Source organism: Trachypithecus francoisi, unplaced genomic scaffold, assembly GCF_009764315.1.
Source record: "Trachypithecus francoisi isolate TF-2019V2 unplaced genomic scaffold, Tfra_2.0 Lachesis_group2, whole genome shotgun sequence".
NCBI lineage: Eukaryota > Metazoa > Chordata > Mammalia > Primates > Cercopithecidae > Trachypithecus > Trachypithecus francoisi.
Genome location: NW_022681465.1, coordinates 169,964,017 through 169,981,244, shown reverse-complemented (window position 1 = coordinate 169,981,244; position 17,228 = coordinate 169,964,017). Strand labels below are relative to the sequence as shown.

Here is a 17,228-nt window from a genome sequence, read left to right as displayed (position 1 = left end):
CGGAGTCACTCAGCAGATCATAGTTTGCATTTGCTCAATATTAAATAATATGCCACTTCTTACATGGGACTTCTTATGCATTAGGGGTGTATGTGGACATGCACGCTAATGTGTGTGCATGTGTGCATATAGCATACATCCCTTTTCTCCCTAAATTAGTTTGGAAGTTTGTTTTTGTTTTGTTTTGTTTTGTTTTGAGATGCAGTCTTGCTCTGCCGCCCAGGCTGGAGTGCAGTGGCACGATCTCGACTCACTGCAAGCTCTGTAGTTTGGAAGTTTATTTAACACTGAAGATCTTATTCTCTAATCTTGTTTTTCAGGGTGGTGACAAATATATAAATGTTGCCAGGGAGGTAGATCTATCCAGGGAATAAACCTAAATACCTATCTGGGTTTGGTTACTTAGCTGTTTACCATTACCATTATTATTACTTTAATTAATTTTGAGTCAGTATGTTATAACTTCCTTTGATTATTCATTGTTTTCCAATGGTAAGTATGATTTTTTTTTTGTTCTATCGATATGCACTCTCTGTAAGTCATCGTCATGCACAGTGCCTTAATTTGGACATAACGTAAATGAACCACGTCTACCTGCATAGCCAAGATGTGTTCAGCATTCCAAATTAATAGCTTCCTATTTTAATTTTTTAAAAACAGTTTCTAGCTCTAGCTGGAATTGTGGCATCTCAACTCTTATTACAAACACGCAAAAGCCCACAGGAATCGCTGATGTGTACAGTAAGTTCCGCCCAGTGAAGCGGGTTTCCCCACTGAAACATCAGCCAGAGACTCTGGAGAACAATGAAAGTGATGACCAAAAGAACCAGAAAGTGGTTGAGTACCAGAAAGGGGGTGAGTCTGACCTGGGCCCCCAGCCTGAGGAGCTCAGCCCTGGAGATGGAGTGGGTGGCCCACCAGGTAAGAGCTCTGAGCCCAGCACATCGCTGGGCGAACTGGAGCACTATGACCTCGACATGGATGAGATTCTGGATGTGCCTTATATTAAATCCAGTCAGCAGCTTGCCTCTTTTACCAAGGTGACTTCAGAAAAAAGAATTTTGGGCTTATGCACAACCATCAATGGCCTTTCTGGCAAAGCCTGCTCTACAGGAAGTTCTGAGAGCTCATCATCCAATATGGCACCATTTTGTGTTCTTTCTCCTGTGAAAAGCCCTCGCTTGAGAAAAGCATCAGCTGTCATCCGCGACCAGCACAAGCTGGCCACTGAAGAAACCGAGATCTCACCTCCTCTGGTTAAATGTGGCTCTGCATATGAGCCTGAAAACCAGAGTAAAGACTTCCTAAACAAGACATTTAGTGATCCTCATGGTCGAAAAGTTGAGAAGACAACACCAGACTGCCAGCTCAGGGCCTTCCACCTGCAATCCTCAGCAGCAGAATCCAAACCAGAAGAGCAGGTCAGTGGCCTGAACTGGACCAGCTCCCAAGGCCCAGAAGAAAGGAGTGAGTATCTGAAAAAAGTAAAAAGCATCTTGAACATTGTTAAAGAAGGACAGATCTCTCTCCTGGTAAGTATAATCTAGTTCGGTATACATGTCACTAGACTGCAGATTCCTTTTTTATCAGCTGCATTCGTTAGTAACAGAACGATGCTGCATTTGTTTTGGTTCTTACTTAATCTTTACTTGTGGCTTTCGTTGGGAGATGTGACCTTTTGAGTTTTAAAATAAGAAGTTATGAGGTTAATACAGGGAAAACAAATGGCTAGAGAGTGAGTGTTACTTCATTTTAACTTTGCATGAATTCAACTGAAAAGAAGACTCAATCTCAAACAAAGAGAGCCCTGCACTTTCTTTAACTTGAATCTTAATGTCTTTCTTTTTGCTTTTCAAATGGTTCCCAATGCTCTCATGCAGTTATTTGTGGGGATGTCAATTCTTGGCTGATGGTGGACCTGCCGGATATGTAAACAGAGGGTCTTCTGTTTTGTCCTGATCATTATTCAGAAGAGTTGGACAAGGTTGTTTGAAAAGCATTTGTAGATAGAAGCTTACCCAAGAGCTTCATTGCCCTCTGACCCAGGTGGAGTTTTTACTTACTTCCAGCTCTGCATGTCTAGGGAACATGAAGCTTTTCCAAAGACTCTAGAAATAGAGTAACATGATGTAAGAAAAGTCTGTTCTGTTTAGGCTCAGAGAGAGCTAAACTTAAATAGCACTCCATCTGCCTACATTGTTCTTTTCTGGCTTCCAGACTTGGATCAAACAGTAGCAAGCGTGGGCTCATACTATGATGCTAATTAAAGTCTCATTCAGGAAAATCATCACATCTTGGCAATGTGATTCTACTTACTGTAAAGCCATGCATACTTAAGTACAATATACTTGCTCTATTATCATAAATACTATTGTGATAGGGTGATATAATTGAATAATTTTATGAAATAAAGTAGTAGTAGTATTTTCTCCTGAAAATGTCTTTTCCATTTTCCTGGCTCTTCCCGCTAATTCTCTTTGGTTCGTTCCTTTCTTTTGTCCTTCTCATGTTTTCATGTTTCCCAAATGCTAACAACAACTCTCAGTTCACCCAAAAATCTCTATCAACTAGTTCATAGTCAAGGGACAAAACTTCACTAGAGATGAGAAAACCAAAGCCATGTAGCCTCCAGATACCAGCAGTCATCAGGTAGTTTGCCAAAGCCAGTTCTCTACAATCCAAGGCAAAATAAGCAGGTAGAAACAAATAGCTCATTCATTCAACAAACCTAAAACAGGAAATAAAACCCAGCCCCAACCCTCAAGGACTTCACAATCAAGTAGGGGAGACAGACAAGGAACCTGACAATTATTGTAAATGTCATTATAGTTGTTTAGAAAGCCAACTTGAAGCCTCCACACATCATTGGCCCTAGCCCTGTTGCCATGTCTCGTGTGAAGATCTGTCTCTTGAGAACTCATGTTCTAAAGCATATTGTAACAAAGAATAATAGCAAGATACTCTGATTTATTAGATCCCCAAGGCTGCCACCAGAACGTCTATAAGCTCATTTCTTCTTTTCAGCGCCCAGGGAAAAACGCCCACAGGGTCTTGCTCTGATTTATTGACTTGGGCTTTCTAATCTTACTGTTTATACAGCCACACCTAGCTGCAGACAATCTAGACAAAATTCACGATGAAAATGGAAACAATCTATTACATATTGCGGCATCACAGGGACATGCAGAGTGTCTACAGCACCTCACTTCTTTGATGGGAGAAGACTGCCTCAATGAACGCAACACTGAGAAGTTGACTCCAGCAGGCCTGGCCATTAAGGTGACTGGTTGGGGGCTGGAACCTCCACAGCTAGAAGTCGGATTTCTATTTTTTTAAGATTCCTTGTGAGCTAAAGTGTTGGAAGGCAGAGAAGAGAGTGATTTGTCAAGCAAAGAACAAATGAATATACTGCATTTAAGAGAGTAATCATTTCAGTCACTGCTTTGAGATTTTGAGACTAAATTCCCAGTTTTGTCAATCTGCTACTAAAGAGAAAGGAAAATGATATGTTGTGGTTCTAAGAACTTTTATTATTCATAGGGATTACAATTTAGCTTCTTAACCACACCTGGATCTATCATAGACACTCATTTCTTCTTAATATGAGAATAATGAGCAAGACAAATGTGAGGAAGGTGTATTTTTAAGGATGCTAGCACTCGGGAGTATTTCAGATCACAAAGTGGGCTCTTAACGGATCACATCTGAAGTTTAAGTGTCTTCAGTATCAAGAATTTTTTAGAGTATCAGTGCCGAGTTTGAGTTTAGCTCTTGCAGAGCACAGTGTGCTGTCAAAAACTACACAAATTAATGTCGACTGGGATAGAGTTAAAACCTAGAAACTGTGAGACAAGAAAACATGGACTTTTATAGCACTGCAGCAAGTGCCTCTGCAAAATATAGTACATCACTAGAAGATTAGCTATTCAACTAAAATTACCTAAAAGATCTTTGGCAAATAAATGTAGAATCCAATCATATTTATTAAAAAGCCAGAAGTGACATTCAGGGAAATATAGTACATCTTGTACTTTTGCATATGTATTTTGTTTTACATATTAGTTGTGTCTTCTAAAAGCTGAATAATCACAATTTTTATAAATGAAGTTATATTGAAATTGATGAGGGGAATTTGTTAGAGAAACCTACGTCACTAAAGAACATTACATTTAAAAAAAAATCAACTGCAGTTCTACCTGAATATATTTTTTATGCAAACCTGATTTTTCTGTATTTTTAATTTGATGATTCAGCAAACTTTTATACATTAAAAAATAATTTCCATTTTATTTAATTTTGCTCAGTTAAGCAAAGTAATTAATAAGGTATACTTCAAATCTAGTATAGAAAATAATTTTTAAACAAAATAAATCTATGACCCTTGTGGGTATCATTTTCCTTTGGTTGTAAATGATATGATGTCGAATTAAAAACTAAACTGCAGGCAGCTATCATTAAGAAAGACAAAACTAAACTACAGGCAACTATCGTGAAGACAGGTAAGTCAAATGTAAAGTCAAGATTTAATATAGTTGAGCTTAACAAAGTGTACCAAGTTTACCAGGTACTGTGTTTGGTGGCTAGCAATACAAATTTGTGTAAGTCATGGTCCCTACTTTTAAGGTGCTAATAGCTAGTGGAGAAGACCGCTAAGTTATCAGTAACACAAGTACAGGATGGCAAATTTGGGACATAGTCCTGTGACAGAGTCCTGTAGACATCAGTGAGTATGTGTCAGTGATGAATAAAATATTCTTGCAGTGCCAATGAGTGTTAAGATTTGCCTTCCTGTTTTAGTGTCTATAAAATACAGTTCTCATTAGTCTTCCTAATGGTAGATTATTTATATAGGTAGATGACAAGAATTTTTTAAAATTTATATGCCCTAGGGCTTGTTTTGATAGATTAAAAATCTCTGAGTAGAAGGTACATAAGAAAGTTAGTGGTCATTACGCCAGTCTTCAGCATAAACACCTTCTATGATATCCATATTAAGTGTTAATTCATTCTTATATTCCTACTGTCAACATAAGATTGCCATCATACAATCAGTGTGCAAACTTAAAGAACAGTTTTGTTTTTCCTTTTAATGAAAAAGATTTCAAACCCATAAGACTCAAAAACTTTTATAAGTTTGAGATCTCAGGCTTTTCATACTTTGCTTCCAGACAATGATTTGAATGTTCTTTTCCTTTATTCTAGAATTTACAAAAGCAGTAAATACAAATATTTTATAACAATTGCTTCCCTCTTTAGAAATCTGTCCTGACACATATTTTGTCTCAGTCCATTCAGTGTATTTTGATGAACATTGATGACATTGAGAGAGTCCTAAAGAGTCATCATTTTGTTTTAGGACCTTGTTTTGAACACCAGTAACCAACTAGTGGTGTTTCACCTCATTAAGCAGTTTTGAGGGCTCCATTTGTACCAACAAAGTTGGTACAAATAACAGAAGCTGCTAAGATAATATGACTTGGCTGACAGGAAGCAGAGTCAGGGATAAGGTATCAAATAGAAAGATTACCTGAGAACAGGGGCTTTGAAGTCATATCAGGGCTTAAAGAACATCTCCCTCACTATTAAACTCCTGGAATGGAACATAATAAATTCTGCCGGTTACATGCGGAATTCATTGACTACTTCTGGGATACCCAAAAGTAGATACTGTGGGAGTTCAGGGTATTATTGAGTTTCCTTTAGAAATGATTAAGTAAAGTAATTGGAAATAAATATTTCTAAAAGGTGAGAGCAGTCTGTTTTCTAAAACAGGACAGAAGAAGAAATTATTTTAAGACTTAAACAGTCTAGGAATGAAATAATCTTAATTCCCTTTTCACTTCTCATTCAGTCCTTTTGATTAAGCCAAAAAGCCAAGTGTCCATCTGGGAGTAACATGACTTCAAACACATAACCTTACTGATACCCATACAGATCAGTATGGTTGCTATTCCTTTCTTCATTTAGAGGAATGAAGCACATTGTATTAGTGTGTTAGTAGTTTTTTGTTTTTAATCCTGGTAGGAAACATTTGGCATGCTTCAATTGTGAAATTTAAGGAAAGTGTGTAATTAATGGATTATATATAAAAGGATGGTTGAAGGTAAGGGAGTTCGTAAAGGAAAGTGCAGTACCATGGGGTCTTTATTTAGCAACCAGGACACAGTTACCTCCCCAAAACTGGGAAAGGGAAAGAGGGCTGAGTACAAAGGACTAGCTTACTTTTGAGCTTTTTAAGGGACTCAGTTGGCCAATGGCAACCCCACAGAGAGGGCCTCAGATGCACTCTCCTTTCCTGATCTGCCACTGCTCTCCATCAGCCAGATCCAGCCAGAGGGGCAGGGAGCCAACTCATACAGACCAACCTCCCAGGGCAAATACCTCAAGAGAATAGAATCTGCATGTGAATAGTTGGGAGTTCTGTTATCCAAATGGAATAAAATGAAGAATGAGCAGATTACCTCATTGTCCTCCTTTTAGAATAGATTTTTACCCTTGAACAGTTAAATGATAGAATTCTAAAATAAAGAGAAAGTAATCCTATTCTACTAATTTAAATGCTACCCTTCGTGAAGCCTCCCCTGGCTCCCTGCCAACCATACCTCTTTTCTCCTGGGCTAAAATCCCACAAGCTGCAAACTAGGAAGGCAGTTGAATGTTTCATTTGTCTGACAGAGTTATTGTGAGATCTAAGAGAGCATTCTAATAGAAGGTAACAAGTATTTTCTGCTTAGTAAGTTTACATGCTTTACCTCATTTTATCTTCATGGTAACTCTATGAGGTAGTTACTATTATCCCTGGTATTTCACTGTTTCACAGTTAAGAAAATTGAGTATCAGAGAGGTAAAGTAATTTGTCCATGGTCTTGTAACTAAGTGGCAGATTAAGATTTAAATCCATATCACAATCTGGGTTTTAATCACTAGGAGATATATATCTGGGTTATATATCATACTGCTCTATAAGTGGTAGGGAACATTTTCTACAGATATGTATGGACTATATTGTAGCTATTTACATGACTTGATTGCTTTTTGAGAGAGGTTTAAGTTTCTCAAAATTATGAGAAATTTTTAAAAAATTATGAGGGTAAAAAATCCTCATAAATGACTATAAGAAAATCCTACTCTTTTTTTCTGCCTACTTTTACTTGACCCTAAAGGTCAAGAGGGTTGGTTTCCTTAAATGTGTAAAAGTTGAGGATATTTTACTTTCTGTATCCATAGTTATATGATTTGTATATAATAAAAGATAATTTCCCTTTTTAAAATCGTTTAGTATTTTACTAATTAAGATATTTACCACATCCCTTAATGAAATTTTTCAGTTCAAATATGAGTTTACTGATTTTTCATTAACAAATATGATTATTTGGGGATTGGAAAACAGTTGTGCATCTTATGAAACTTAATCGAAGAATACTGATTAACTGACCATACCATGTGTTAGTTTAGTTTTGAAACAACTAGAATGCTCATATGATGCTGGTGGTGATGTCAAGTGGGCAATCACTTTAGAAACTAGTTTGATGGCTTTTTATTAAGTCAAATATACAGCTACCATACGACTCAGAAATTCCATTATTTACCCAGGAGAAATAAAAGCATGTATTCATAAAAAGTATTCATAGCAACTTTATTAATAATATCCCGTAAGTCAAAGCAATCCACATGTCTATCAATAAGTTATTGGATAAATAAATTGTGGTATAATTGTACAATGAAATGCTTCTTAACAAGAGAAAAGGAATAAATTACTGATACAAGCAGTAGCTTGAATGAGTCCCAAAGGCCTGCTATGTAAAAGAAGCCAGACACGAGAGTACATACACTAATCTATTGTGACAGAAATCTTATCAGTGGTTGTCTGGGATGAAGGTGAGGAGGGTGAGAACCAAAGAGTACTAGAACACTTTTAGGGGTAATAGAAATGTTCTTTGTCTTGATTGAAGTTGTAGTTACAGGAGTATACATATTTGTCAAAATACATCAAACTGTATACTTTAAAAGATTATATTTTATAGTATACAAATATACCTTACTAAAGTGAATTTAAAATAACTGATTACAATTATGAAAATGAACTTAAATAAAAATTCTGCAATTGATTTTGAGCCAAATCCACAGAGCAGGAATATAATAAATGATATCTTTATATCATAAATAAATTAAGCCAGATATAAATGCCAGAATTTATATGATTTCTTTCCTTGGTAAAATTACCATCTTCAATGTGTTTTTCAAACCTGAATTACCTTGAATTTCCATCTCTCTTTCTTTTTTAAAACCTAGAATGGTCAATTGGAGTGCGTACGCTGGATGGTGAGTGAAACAGAAGCCATCGCAGAACTGAGTTGTTCTAAGGATTTTCCAAGCCTTATTCATTACGCAGGTTGCTATGGCCAGGTATGAAGGAGTTTTTTAAGTATCTTCCCTTTGTGTACCATATAATCTTCCTACTTTTTTATTATTAGTCCATCAAAATCCAAACATAAGAAATCATAGAAAATGTATCCAAAGGTATATAACCAATGATATTTGTTGCTGTTTTCTTTTTAATGAAAAAATAGTTTACAACAGCCTAAATAAATATTCCACAACAGATGGTGGGTAATGAAGCTGCAGCCATTGATGACATTTTATGGGAAAATGTTCATTATATAGTACTAAACAAATATGTATGATACAAAACTGGTCCTATAATTTAGCACCAACTTTAAATTTTGGAGATAAAGAGAAATAGAAAATAATACTAAAAAGAAATATATCACAACATGTTTATAGTAGTTATCACTCAGAGGAGAAGTACAAGTGGCTTCGATTTTCTATTTTTTTAAATTTTTCAGTATTTTCCAAATTTTTTACAATAAACACATTTAACATTTATCAAAAGGAACAATGATACATTTCTTGAACCCAAAGTTAAAAGGAAAATCTTTATAAGATATTAATCAAGGCAGTCTCACTCAAAGATGAATAAGCACACTAACTAGATGGCTCTCCGTTGCAATCAATTTTCGCATTAGGAAATCCCAACATTAATTCGTGTACACAGATCACAATCCAGTGTTTGCAGTTAAAAAGAAAAATGACTACCTCCCTTTGGAGAATGTGACTGTGAATTATCTTTTTTAAAAATTGGAAGCACAAAATACCAATCTCAGTCTTAGAAATAATAGTACTGTGTTAAATAGATTTAATTGTATTTGTGGCAAAGAAAATTGCTTCTCATGCATTTAACTGTATTCCCTTTGGCTTCATAAACTTTCCCAGTAGAAGTAAACTGCAGCATTGTCAACAAGAGATTATGCTTTTTCAAGTATGACAATCTCAAGTTCAAAAAGTAGACAACACTATTACCACAGTCTTTCTTTAGCGGGAATCATCCTTAGGGATAGTTTATTCTGTGCCGTGGTAACTTCTACTAATGTGTGTGTGTGTGTGTGTGTGTGTAATATATATTACATAAAAACATGTTTTTATATGCTATATATACACATGTAAAATGTTTCCTGTGTGTGCCAGGCACCATGCCGTTGGATTTTGTGTACATTATCTGATTTATTCCTCAAAACAACCCTGTGAGAGCTTGTTGTGTTTATCCCCATTCCACAGATGAGGAGTCTGAAGAAAGAGAGTTACATGACTTGCACATGGTCTAATGGCTAGTAAGAGCAAAGACTAGATTTCAACTCAGGTTCTCTCACTTCAGGGCCAGATTCTGTTTTGTCCCCATTTGTATAGAAAATGTATGCAAATTGTTTGTAGAGGCACTGATACAGCTGAAGAAGACTTTTTTTTGCAGTTTCATCTAACAATACATTGTAATATTTGGAGTACTTCACACTACTCACTGAAGAAATTTGCAACTGTACCAAATTTATGAAATGGAGAAAGGAGCAGGCCCAACATTAAAATTTGTAAAAGTCACCGTCTTTGAAATATTATACTTTGTGTTCTTTGTGCATTGTACTTCCTAGTTCCCATCCACAGTGTCCTGAAAACAATGATTAGTGGTTAATAAGGCATGATGTAAGGATGCCATTTTTTGCTTATGCAGACGCTCTCCAACTTAAAATGGTTCAACTTATGATTTTTCGACTTTACAGTGGTGTGAAAGAGATGTACAGTCAGTAGAAACCATACGTCAGGTTTGAATTTTGATCATTTCCCAGGCTAGTGATATACAGCACGATATTCTTGTGATGCTAGGCCATGGCAGCCACAGCTCCCAACAGCCACGTGATCACAAGGGTAAACAACCAATACCCTACAGTGTATTAAATGCATTTTCTACTTAACAATATTTTCAACTTAGGATGGGTTTATCGGGTCATAACCCCATTGTAAGTCAAAGAACATCTATACTGGCAAAGAAGAGAATAGGATTTTCAAATGATCAGAAGAATTGGATCAATACTCATCTTCCTAATCATTTTGAGTCTAAAACAGAGTTTTATTTAATTGTGTGAATAGTTATTCCATGTCCCTGATTTCATTTGCTTATATTAAAACCTAAAAAGGAATTTTAAGTGTCAGTGGAAAGGCTGCCTGCACTTTTGGTAGAGCTTGCCAAAGAAAAGGAGGAAAGAATTACATGGCCGTTCTGAGACTCTAAGTAAATAATTGGGCATTCGGCATTCTTTGTCTTGGGAAATGTTGATTACATATGCCAGTTTCTTTATTCAGCTCTCACAGCAGGTTTCTCATAATTTTAAAGCTATTGGGACTGAACAAAATAAAGTGCCCTTTTTCTGGGACTGGTTGGGTCACAGTGTGACTGACTTGGTGGGACTAGAGGGAAATATGGAAATTGGTGACCTGTTTGAAGAGCTGTGTGTCAAACGTTTGCTTCACTCTAGTATCAATACTCAGGTTGTTATTTCAAGATGATATGCATTTTTATGACCTAAGATACAGCTCTGAGGGGGGCAGTCTAGCAGTGCCCTTAGGAGATCATTCTTACCCAACTGAAAAATGTAGAAGCCCATTAGAACTGCAAATGCTGTCCAGCCATCCTACATCCGCCACAGCCACTTATGTAACAGATAACCTGTGGAGATGCTGAACTTGGAACCATTACAAGCCTAATATTTTCACAAGGAAGACTGTTACTGAACAGTTTTCTAATGGATTCAGCACATGCAAGTTTTTCTACATCCAGCAGGCATTTGAGTGTGTCCCGGCTTTGTTTCTTCAGTAAATGCCCCTGGAAAGGACAGCACAGAGGAAAATTCCTCTCTTGGTTTATTTTAGTTGCTCTCTGCCCTTCATATAGATTCCTAAGGAATGGGCTCCACGTGACTCCCAATTTGTGTCCTTTTTCTTGTAAAAATTACCTTTAAAGACTCTAGTACCGCAGGGTAGCCAACAGTTTTTAGTGGTCTCCTGGAGTGAGAGATCCCTGGGTGATAGGAATTGATTTTCTTCATCTTGACACATGAAGTCTCAGGGGGTGCAATTATTTCATTGCCTGATTGTACCTAGCAGAACTAGCCACAGGGAATGTGAAGGTGGAAGCCTCAGGGACACCCGAGAAACAAGCAGGGTGTGTCCTCAGAGAGGCCTGCTTTGCTGGCCCTTGAGGAAGATGTTGCTGGCAAAACAATTGAGATGGAATTATCTCAATTCAAAGCTTCTGCCTGTGTAACTTGGGCTGTTTTATTCAAACGTGAAGGTTCAGGTTTTCTCTTCCAGGCTCTTCCAGCACAGCTTCCTGCCCTCCACTGCTTGGGAGCCTCTGCCTACTCTGCGTTGGTCATTAGTCCAGTGGACTCTATGTTACTTTCAACATCAAACCTGTGATTCCTTTTGTTTCTGAATCATTCATGTGACTTTTAGTCAGGAGATTCTTCCACAAAAACAATCTGCATCATGGCATTGAACATTTACTAAGAGCACCTTTGCCTACACTGTATTTATTATTCTGTACTTTAAATGTTTGCCCTAATACAGATTTTTTTTAAGGGCACTTTTTGAAAAAAGAAAAGGCTCAGCAGTTCTTGCAAATGGTCATGAGCAGTGGTAGACATGCTGGTGATGGGGGTGTTCCCACAGGCTATATTATTGTTGTTTTTCCACAATTTACTTTAAAAAGGAAAAATATTCCCCTGCCTTTATTGTTTTACTGTCATAGGGAAGTCGACAGTACTGAAAATGCTGCGATTGCAGATGAAAGCAAAATAGAAAAGTCTTTGATTAGCACACATGCATCTGCTCTCCAAGTTCTGATCTTGACAAAGCATAACTGACAAGGAGCCCCACAAACCCACAGACTGACAGGCAGTTAACTCTGATTTCTTTGACTCAAGGGGCACAAAGGGAGCATGTCCTTTACAGAGTCAGGGGTCATAAGGGAATGCGCAATTGTGGATATCCATACTCAAAAGACAGAAAACAGTGTCATGAAGAACATTGGTTCATATGGCAAACTCTCCATTGTCATCGTAACCTTTCCACTTACTAGTTCAATGGGTTAGATATTTTAGTTGTTTCTTTTTTTTTTTTTAAGAGAGAAAATAAAAGAATAGATCTCCCTGGACCTCAGTTTCTTCATCTGTAAAGTGGAAATAATAGAACCTTCCTCACAGTGTTAATCTGAGGACTAAGTGAGAAAAGCCACATTGCCCAATCCATACTAGGCACTAGGTGAATGTTGGCTGTTATGACTATTGAATCTCCTCCAACTTACTGTTTTTATCCCTATCAGTATTATGCAGTTTACTTATTTTACCATTAGTAATGTATAGGAGAAACTTGCAAAGGAAGGCCATAACTTATTTAATCAATTCTTAGATGCACTTTATTTCACATTTACCATCTTTTGATTCTACATATATGTTACAATACGTGATATTATAAAATTATTGCTGACCTTTACTTTTTACATTTTTACATCTCAAAAACTGGAATAAATCTTGTAATTGATGGCATATTAGATTTGATAATCTATGATCACAAAGCTAACTCCTTTAAAACATGGATTGCCACACACTATAGAGATTTTATTGATACCAGCAATAAACCTGTGACATACTTCTCAAGTACATTTTTTATTAGAATTTGCCCAGCAAATCTCATAAATCACGAGATAATTGCCTCTTTAAACAACTTGCATTGCCCTTAGGAACACATAAAATACAACATTACAACAGTTAGCAAAACAGCAGAAAATCCCCAGAAGAGGAAACTGCTGAGGAAAACTACATGAGAAGAGTTTTCAGTCAGTAGATGAAGGTTGAATGGATAGATGGATATGTGGGTAGACAATGAAATATAAGTTGGAGAGGCATTCTGGGAAACAAATGATACAGAAATCTTCATCCATGTGACTTCATTAGATATTCTCTGAAAGCAATACTTATGGGAAAATGGAGGTCTGAAGTTACATCCATCCTTTAACATCTCCTGCGTGTACATACACAGAGAGAACACACACTGAAGGGCTAAGAGGGGAGGGGGACACCATTACAAATGTATCTAATACACATTCACATTAACAAGCACCCTCTTAGCTGGAGAAAATAGCCATATTTGTTTTGCCCTTCTTAGAAGGTATTTTCGGATAGCCACTTTGAATTGTAGAACTGTGCATCTCCACAGGCATGGTCCCCAGAATCAGGGCAGGATTTGTCTGTGAGCAGATATTAAATATGCTTTTACCAAAACCAGAGACTCTAGCCATCTCCACGTTCCCCTCAAAAACCCTAAATGTTTGTTGCTAGAAGACAAGGTATATAGTCAACCCATCATTTGGGGGAGTACTTCTCTGCATCGTATAATGGAAGATTTTGGTTTCCGTAGCATATCTCAGTGGACGGGCCAATTGCACTTCTTATTTTAAATTCTTATGCTTATTCTTAAATTGTCCAACATAAAACCCAAGACTGGGTTGGAGGTGCTAGGCAAAACCTGTCTTGTTCTGAAAAATCAAATAATGGTTCTTTCTTTATGTAAGTCTTGCATGTTGAATTGGTTAGAATCTTTCATTGTAAGGAAGAAGAGTTATCCATGCCTTCATAAGAAGGGAAGTCAGGCTATTGTAGCAATATAGGTTGAACCTGACTTGGAGACCCCTCAGGGGCCAAGGTAACTTTTGGCTCACACAGATCATGTATGTCTTGTTCTCCCAGATTATCAAGTCCCTGAAAAGTCCAAGGTCTTAAACTCTCCCCCAGATTTCCACAATGGGAGCATTCCCACTCTTATGAAGTGCACTATTCCATTGCCTATAACCCCACTACTAAAACTAAAGCGCTGTGATTTTAATAAAGGGCATGTTTTGTGCATGTGGAATAGACATTCCCACCATAACATTGGGGCCTGAAAATATGGAATTACATCTAACAAGAAGATACATGTAAAACACTTCTCAATATCTTGAACTCCTCTGAGCTTTACTTGCTGAAGAAAGAAGTCTCTAGAATATCAAGGAATATAGCAGGTCCTTAAATTAACCTGATTTCTTTAAACATCATCTTCTTATAATGTTGATGAGAAGAAAAAAACAGTTCCCAGCCAGGGCCACTGTCTCTGTGAAGTTTGCTCATTCTCCACATCTCTGCATGGGTTTTCTCCTGGTGCTCCAGTTTCTCCTCACGTCCCAAAGATGTGCACGTTAGGTGAATTGGTGTGTCTCAGTTGTCCTAGCGTGAGTGAATGTGTGTGGGTGTGAGTGCACCCTGTGTTAGGATGGTGTCCTGTCCAGGAATAGTTCCCGCCTTGTGTTCTGAACTGCCAGGATGGACTCCAGCCACCCAAACCATGAACTGGAATGATCAGATAAATAATTATCTTACTTGTTTGTATTAGTCTTTCTTAAATGTATGTATAGCTCATATTTATTTCAGCGTTTCACTTTAGAAGTTTTTGGTCTTTATTTAGAAGTTTGGTGCTGTTTTTGTGACCAGAAATATGTCATAGGAACTAAAATGGTAAAATTAGTTTCATTATACTTCATTTTGCTTAAAGTCGCAATTTCCAAGAACTTGTCTATGCCATCACATGAGGACTTGCTCTATATCATTGTCCTCTCCCTCAGTTTTCTGACTTATAAAATAAGGCTTTTTGAATTGGATGATTCTTTAAAATCTCTCCCCTCCACATGTTTAGGAGTCCGTGATTTAATATCATGAAGCAAACCAAATCACATCCCCCTGCTTTCTCCAAAGGCCAAGCATAACATGAAAATACCACAAAACACAAGTTTGAGAATGACCCATTGAAGAGAATTTGTTCTGCCCATGGTGGGGCCATCTTTTTCACTGATAGAGGTACCTTACCCTGACCTCTTGCAGGCTCCATGTCTAGGCCATTAACCTCAACCAGTTGGTTATGTATTTTATCCTGAGATACTTCCATTCATCCAGATTTTTTTTTTTTTTTTGAGACGGAGTCTCGCAGTCGCCCAGGCTGGAGTGCACTGGCCGGATCTCAGCTCACTGCAAGCTCCGCCTCCCGGGTTTACGCCATTCTCCTGCCTCAGCCTCCCGAGTAGCTGGGACTACAGGCGCCCGCCAACTCGCCCGGCTAGTTTTTTCTATTTTTTAGTAGAGACGGGGTTTCGCCGTGTTAGCCAGGATGGTCTCGATCTCCTGACCTCGCTCCAGATTTTTAAGGAGTTAAGATCGTATGGTATAATCATCTATGTCCAATTAAAAGTAATCCAGGGCCTGGCGCGGTGGCTCACGCCTACAATCCCAGCACTTTCGGAGGCCGAGGCGGGCGGATCACGAGGTCAGGAGATCGAGACCACGGTGAAACCCCGTCTCTACTAAATATACAAAAAATTAGCCAGGCGCGGTGGCGGGCGCCTGTAGTCCCAGCTACTCCGAAGGCTGAGGCAGGAGAATGGCGGGAACCCGGGAGGTGGAGCTTGCAGTGAGCCAAGATCGCGCCACTGCACTCTAGCCTGGGCTACAGAGCAAGACTCCGTCTCAAAAAAAAAAAAAAAAAAAAAAAAAGTAATCCCGTATTTCTCCCCTACCTAATTAGAAAAAACAAAACAACTGCTTTTACCTTATGCAAATGAAACATCACCTGCTCTGGTCCAAACATTAGCTCCAATTTTCTCTAGGTTTGCCTTTGAAGAAGAGGGCTAAGCATAGCAGCATATTGTTCTCCAACTTCTAACTCCCGGCCATAGCTCCAGGCTCTGCTTTTATCTCATTCTCTAGGGACCCTTGAGGGTTTCAGTTCCCACAAGGTCTGTCTGCTTTTGCAGTTAACACTCACCCTGCTTTCTGGGGATGCCTTCTTAGAAGGTTGTAGGCACAGATTACATAGTTCTCATCATGCGTTTTACGGGTCTTACTCCCTGGTGCTCATTTAGAAAAAGTGCGGTGCAAATGTTCAGTCTGTCCCTGATGTCAAGATACCTTCATAAACAGGGCCCTGTTCCCCCACATAAGGGGTGAAACATTAAAGGATTTGGCTGTTTTTATCCCAACATTCCTTTAGCAGATTAGTTGGCATGTTCAGAAGATGAAGGCAAATTTAATCCAGAAAAGTATAAAAGTTCATGACCAGTCCGAGCAAATAACTGGGAAAACAAAATCCTTTAAAAGGCTAAGAAGAAAGAAATTCAAGGTTATTTCAAACACATGATCATCTTTTTAAATGTCAAATTCCACCCACTAAACTTCATGCTGTTGTTTTTACCACTCTCATATTTTTTTAACTTTATATTTAATTCTTCTATTTTAAAACAGTGAAATCCCATCCCCCTGCTTTCTCCAAAGGCCAAGCATAACATGAAAACACCACAAAACACTCAGTGGGTAAAATGCAAACAGATTATGACAACACATACTGTGATTGCTCTATGTCTTTGCTTTTGAAAGGTTTGTGTTCCAAGTTTTTGGTTCTCTTCCTTTAACATGAGAAAAGAGAAATCTTTACCTTACGACACCACCAACACTTGGTCAGAAAATCAAGAGGGTCCTGGTTTTATTTCAATGAATTTATTTTACAGTTGGCAACTTAAGGTATTGCCTGTTTTTTATAAGCCCATTGATTGCAAGAGGTATGGATTACAAAGGCATGGTTGAAGAATTATAAACTTAAAAGTATAAGCTAGTTCTCAGTAGTTCAAGGTTTTATGGTAACATCTTAAAGCCTACAGGCAGTATAACACAGCAGCAAGAACATTGCCTTGGGAGCCTTGGAATCAAAAGACATGGATTCTAGTTCCAACTTTGGATCTGTCTAGTTGTGTGCCTTGGACGAGG

The 17,228-nt window shown here is 37.9% G+C and overlaps 1 protein-coding gene across 12 annotated transcripts in view; it reads left to right on the top strand.

Moving 5' to 3' along the window:
* SNCAIP (synuclein alpha interacting protein) overlaps positions 1-17,228 on the top strand; it is a 153,937-nt gene that overhangs the window by 112,899 nt on the left and 23,810 nt on the right. For 11 of the 12 annotated variants that reach the window (XM_033181436.1, XM_033181443.1, XM_033181437.1 and 8 more), the window contains 3 exons: positions 661-1,532; positions 3,100-3,279; positions 8,293-8,406. In XM_033181436.1, the coding sequence (XP_033037327.1) occupies positions 661-1,532; positions 3,100-3,279; positions 8,293-8,406 (1,166 nt within the window). The remainder of the gene's footprint in view (positions 1-660; positions 1,533-3,099; positions 3,280-8,292; positions 8,407-17,228) is intronic. The other variant, XM_033181447.1, reaches the window with a different exon arrangement.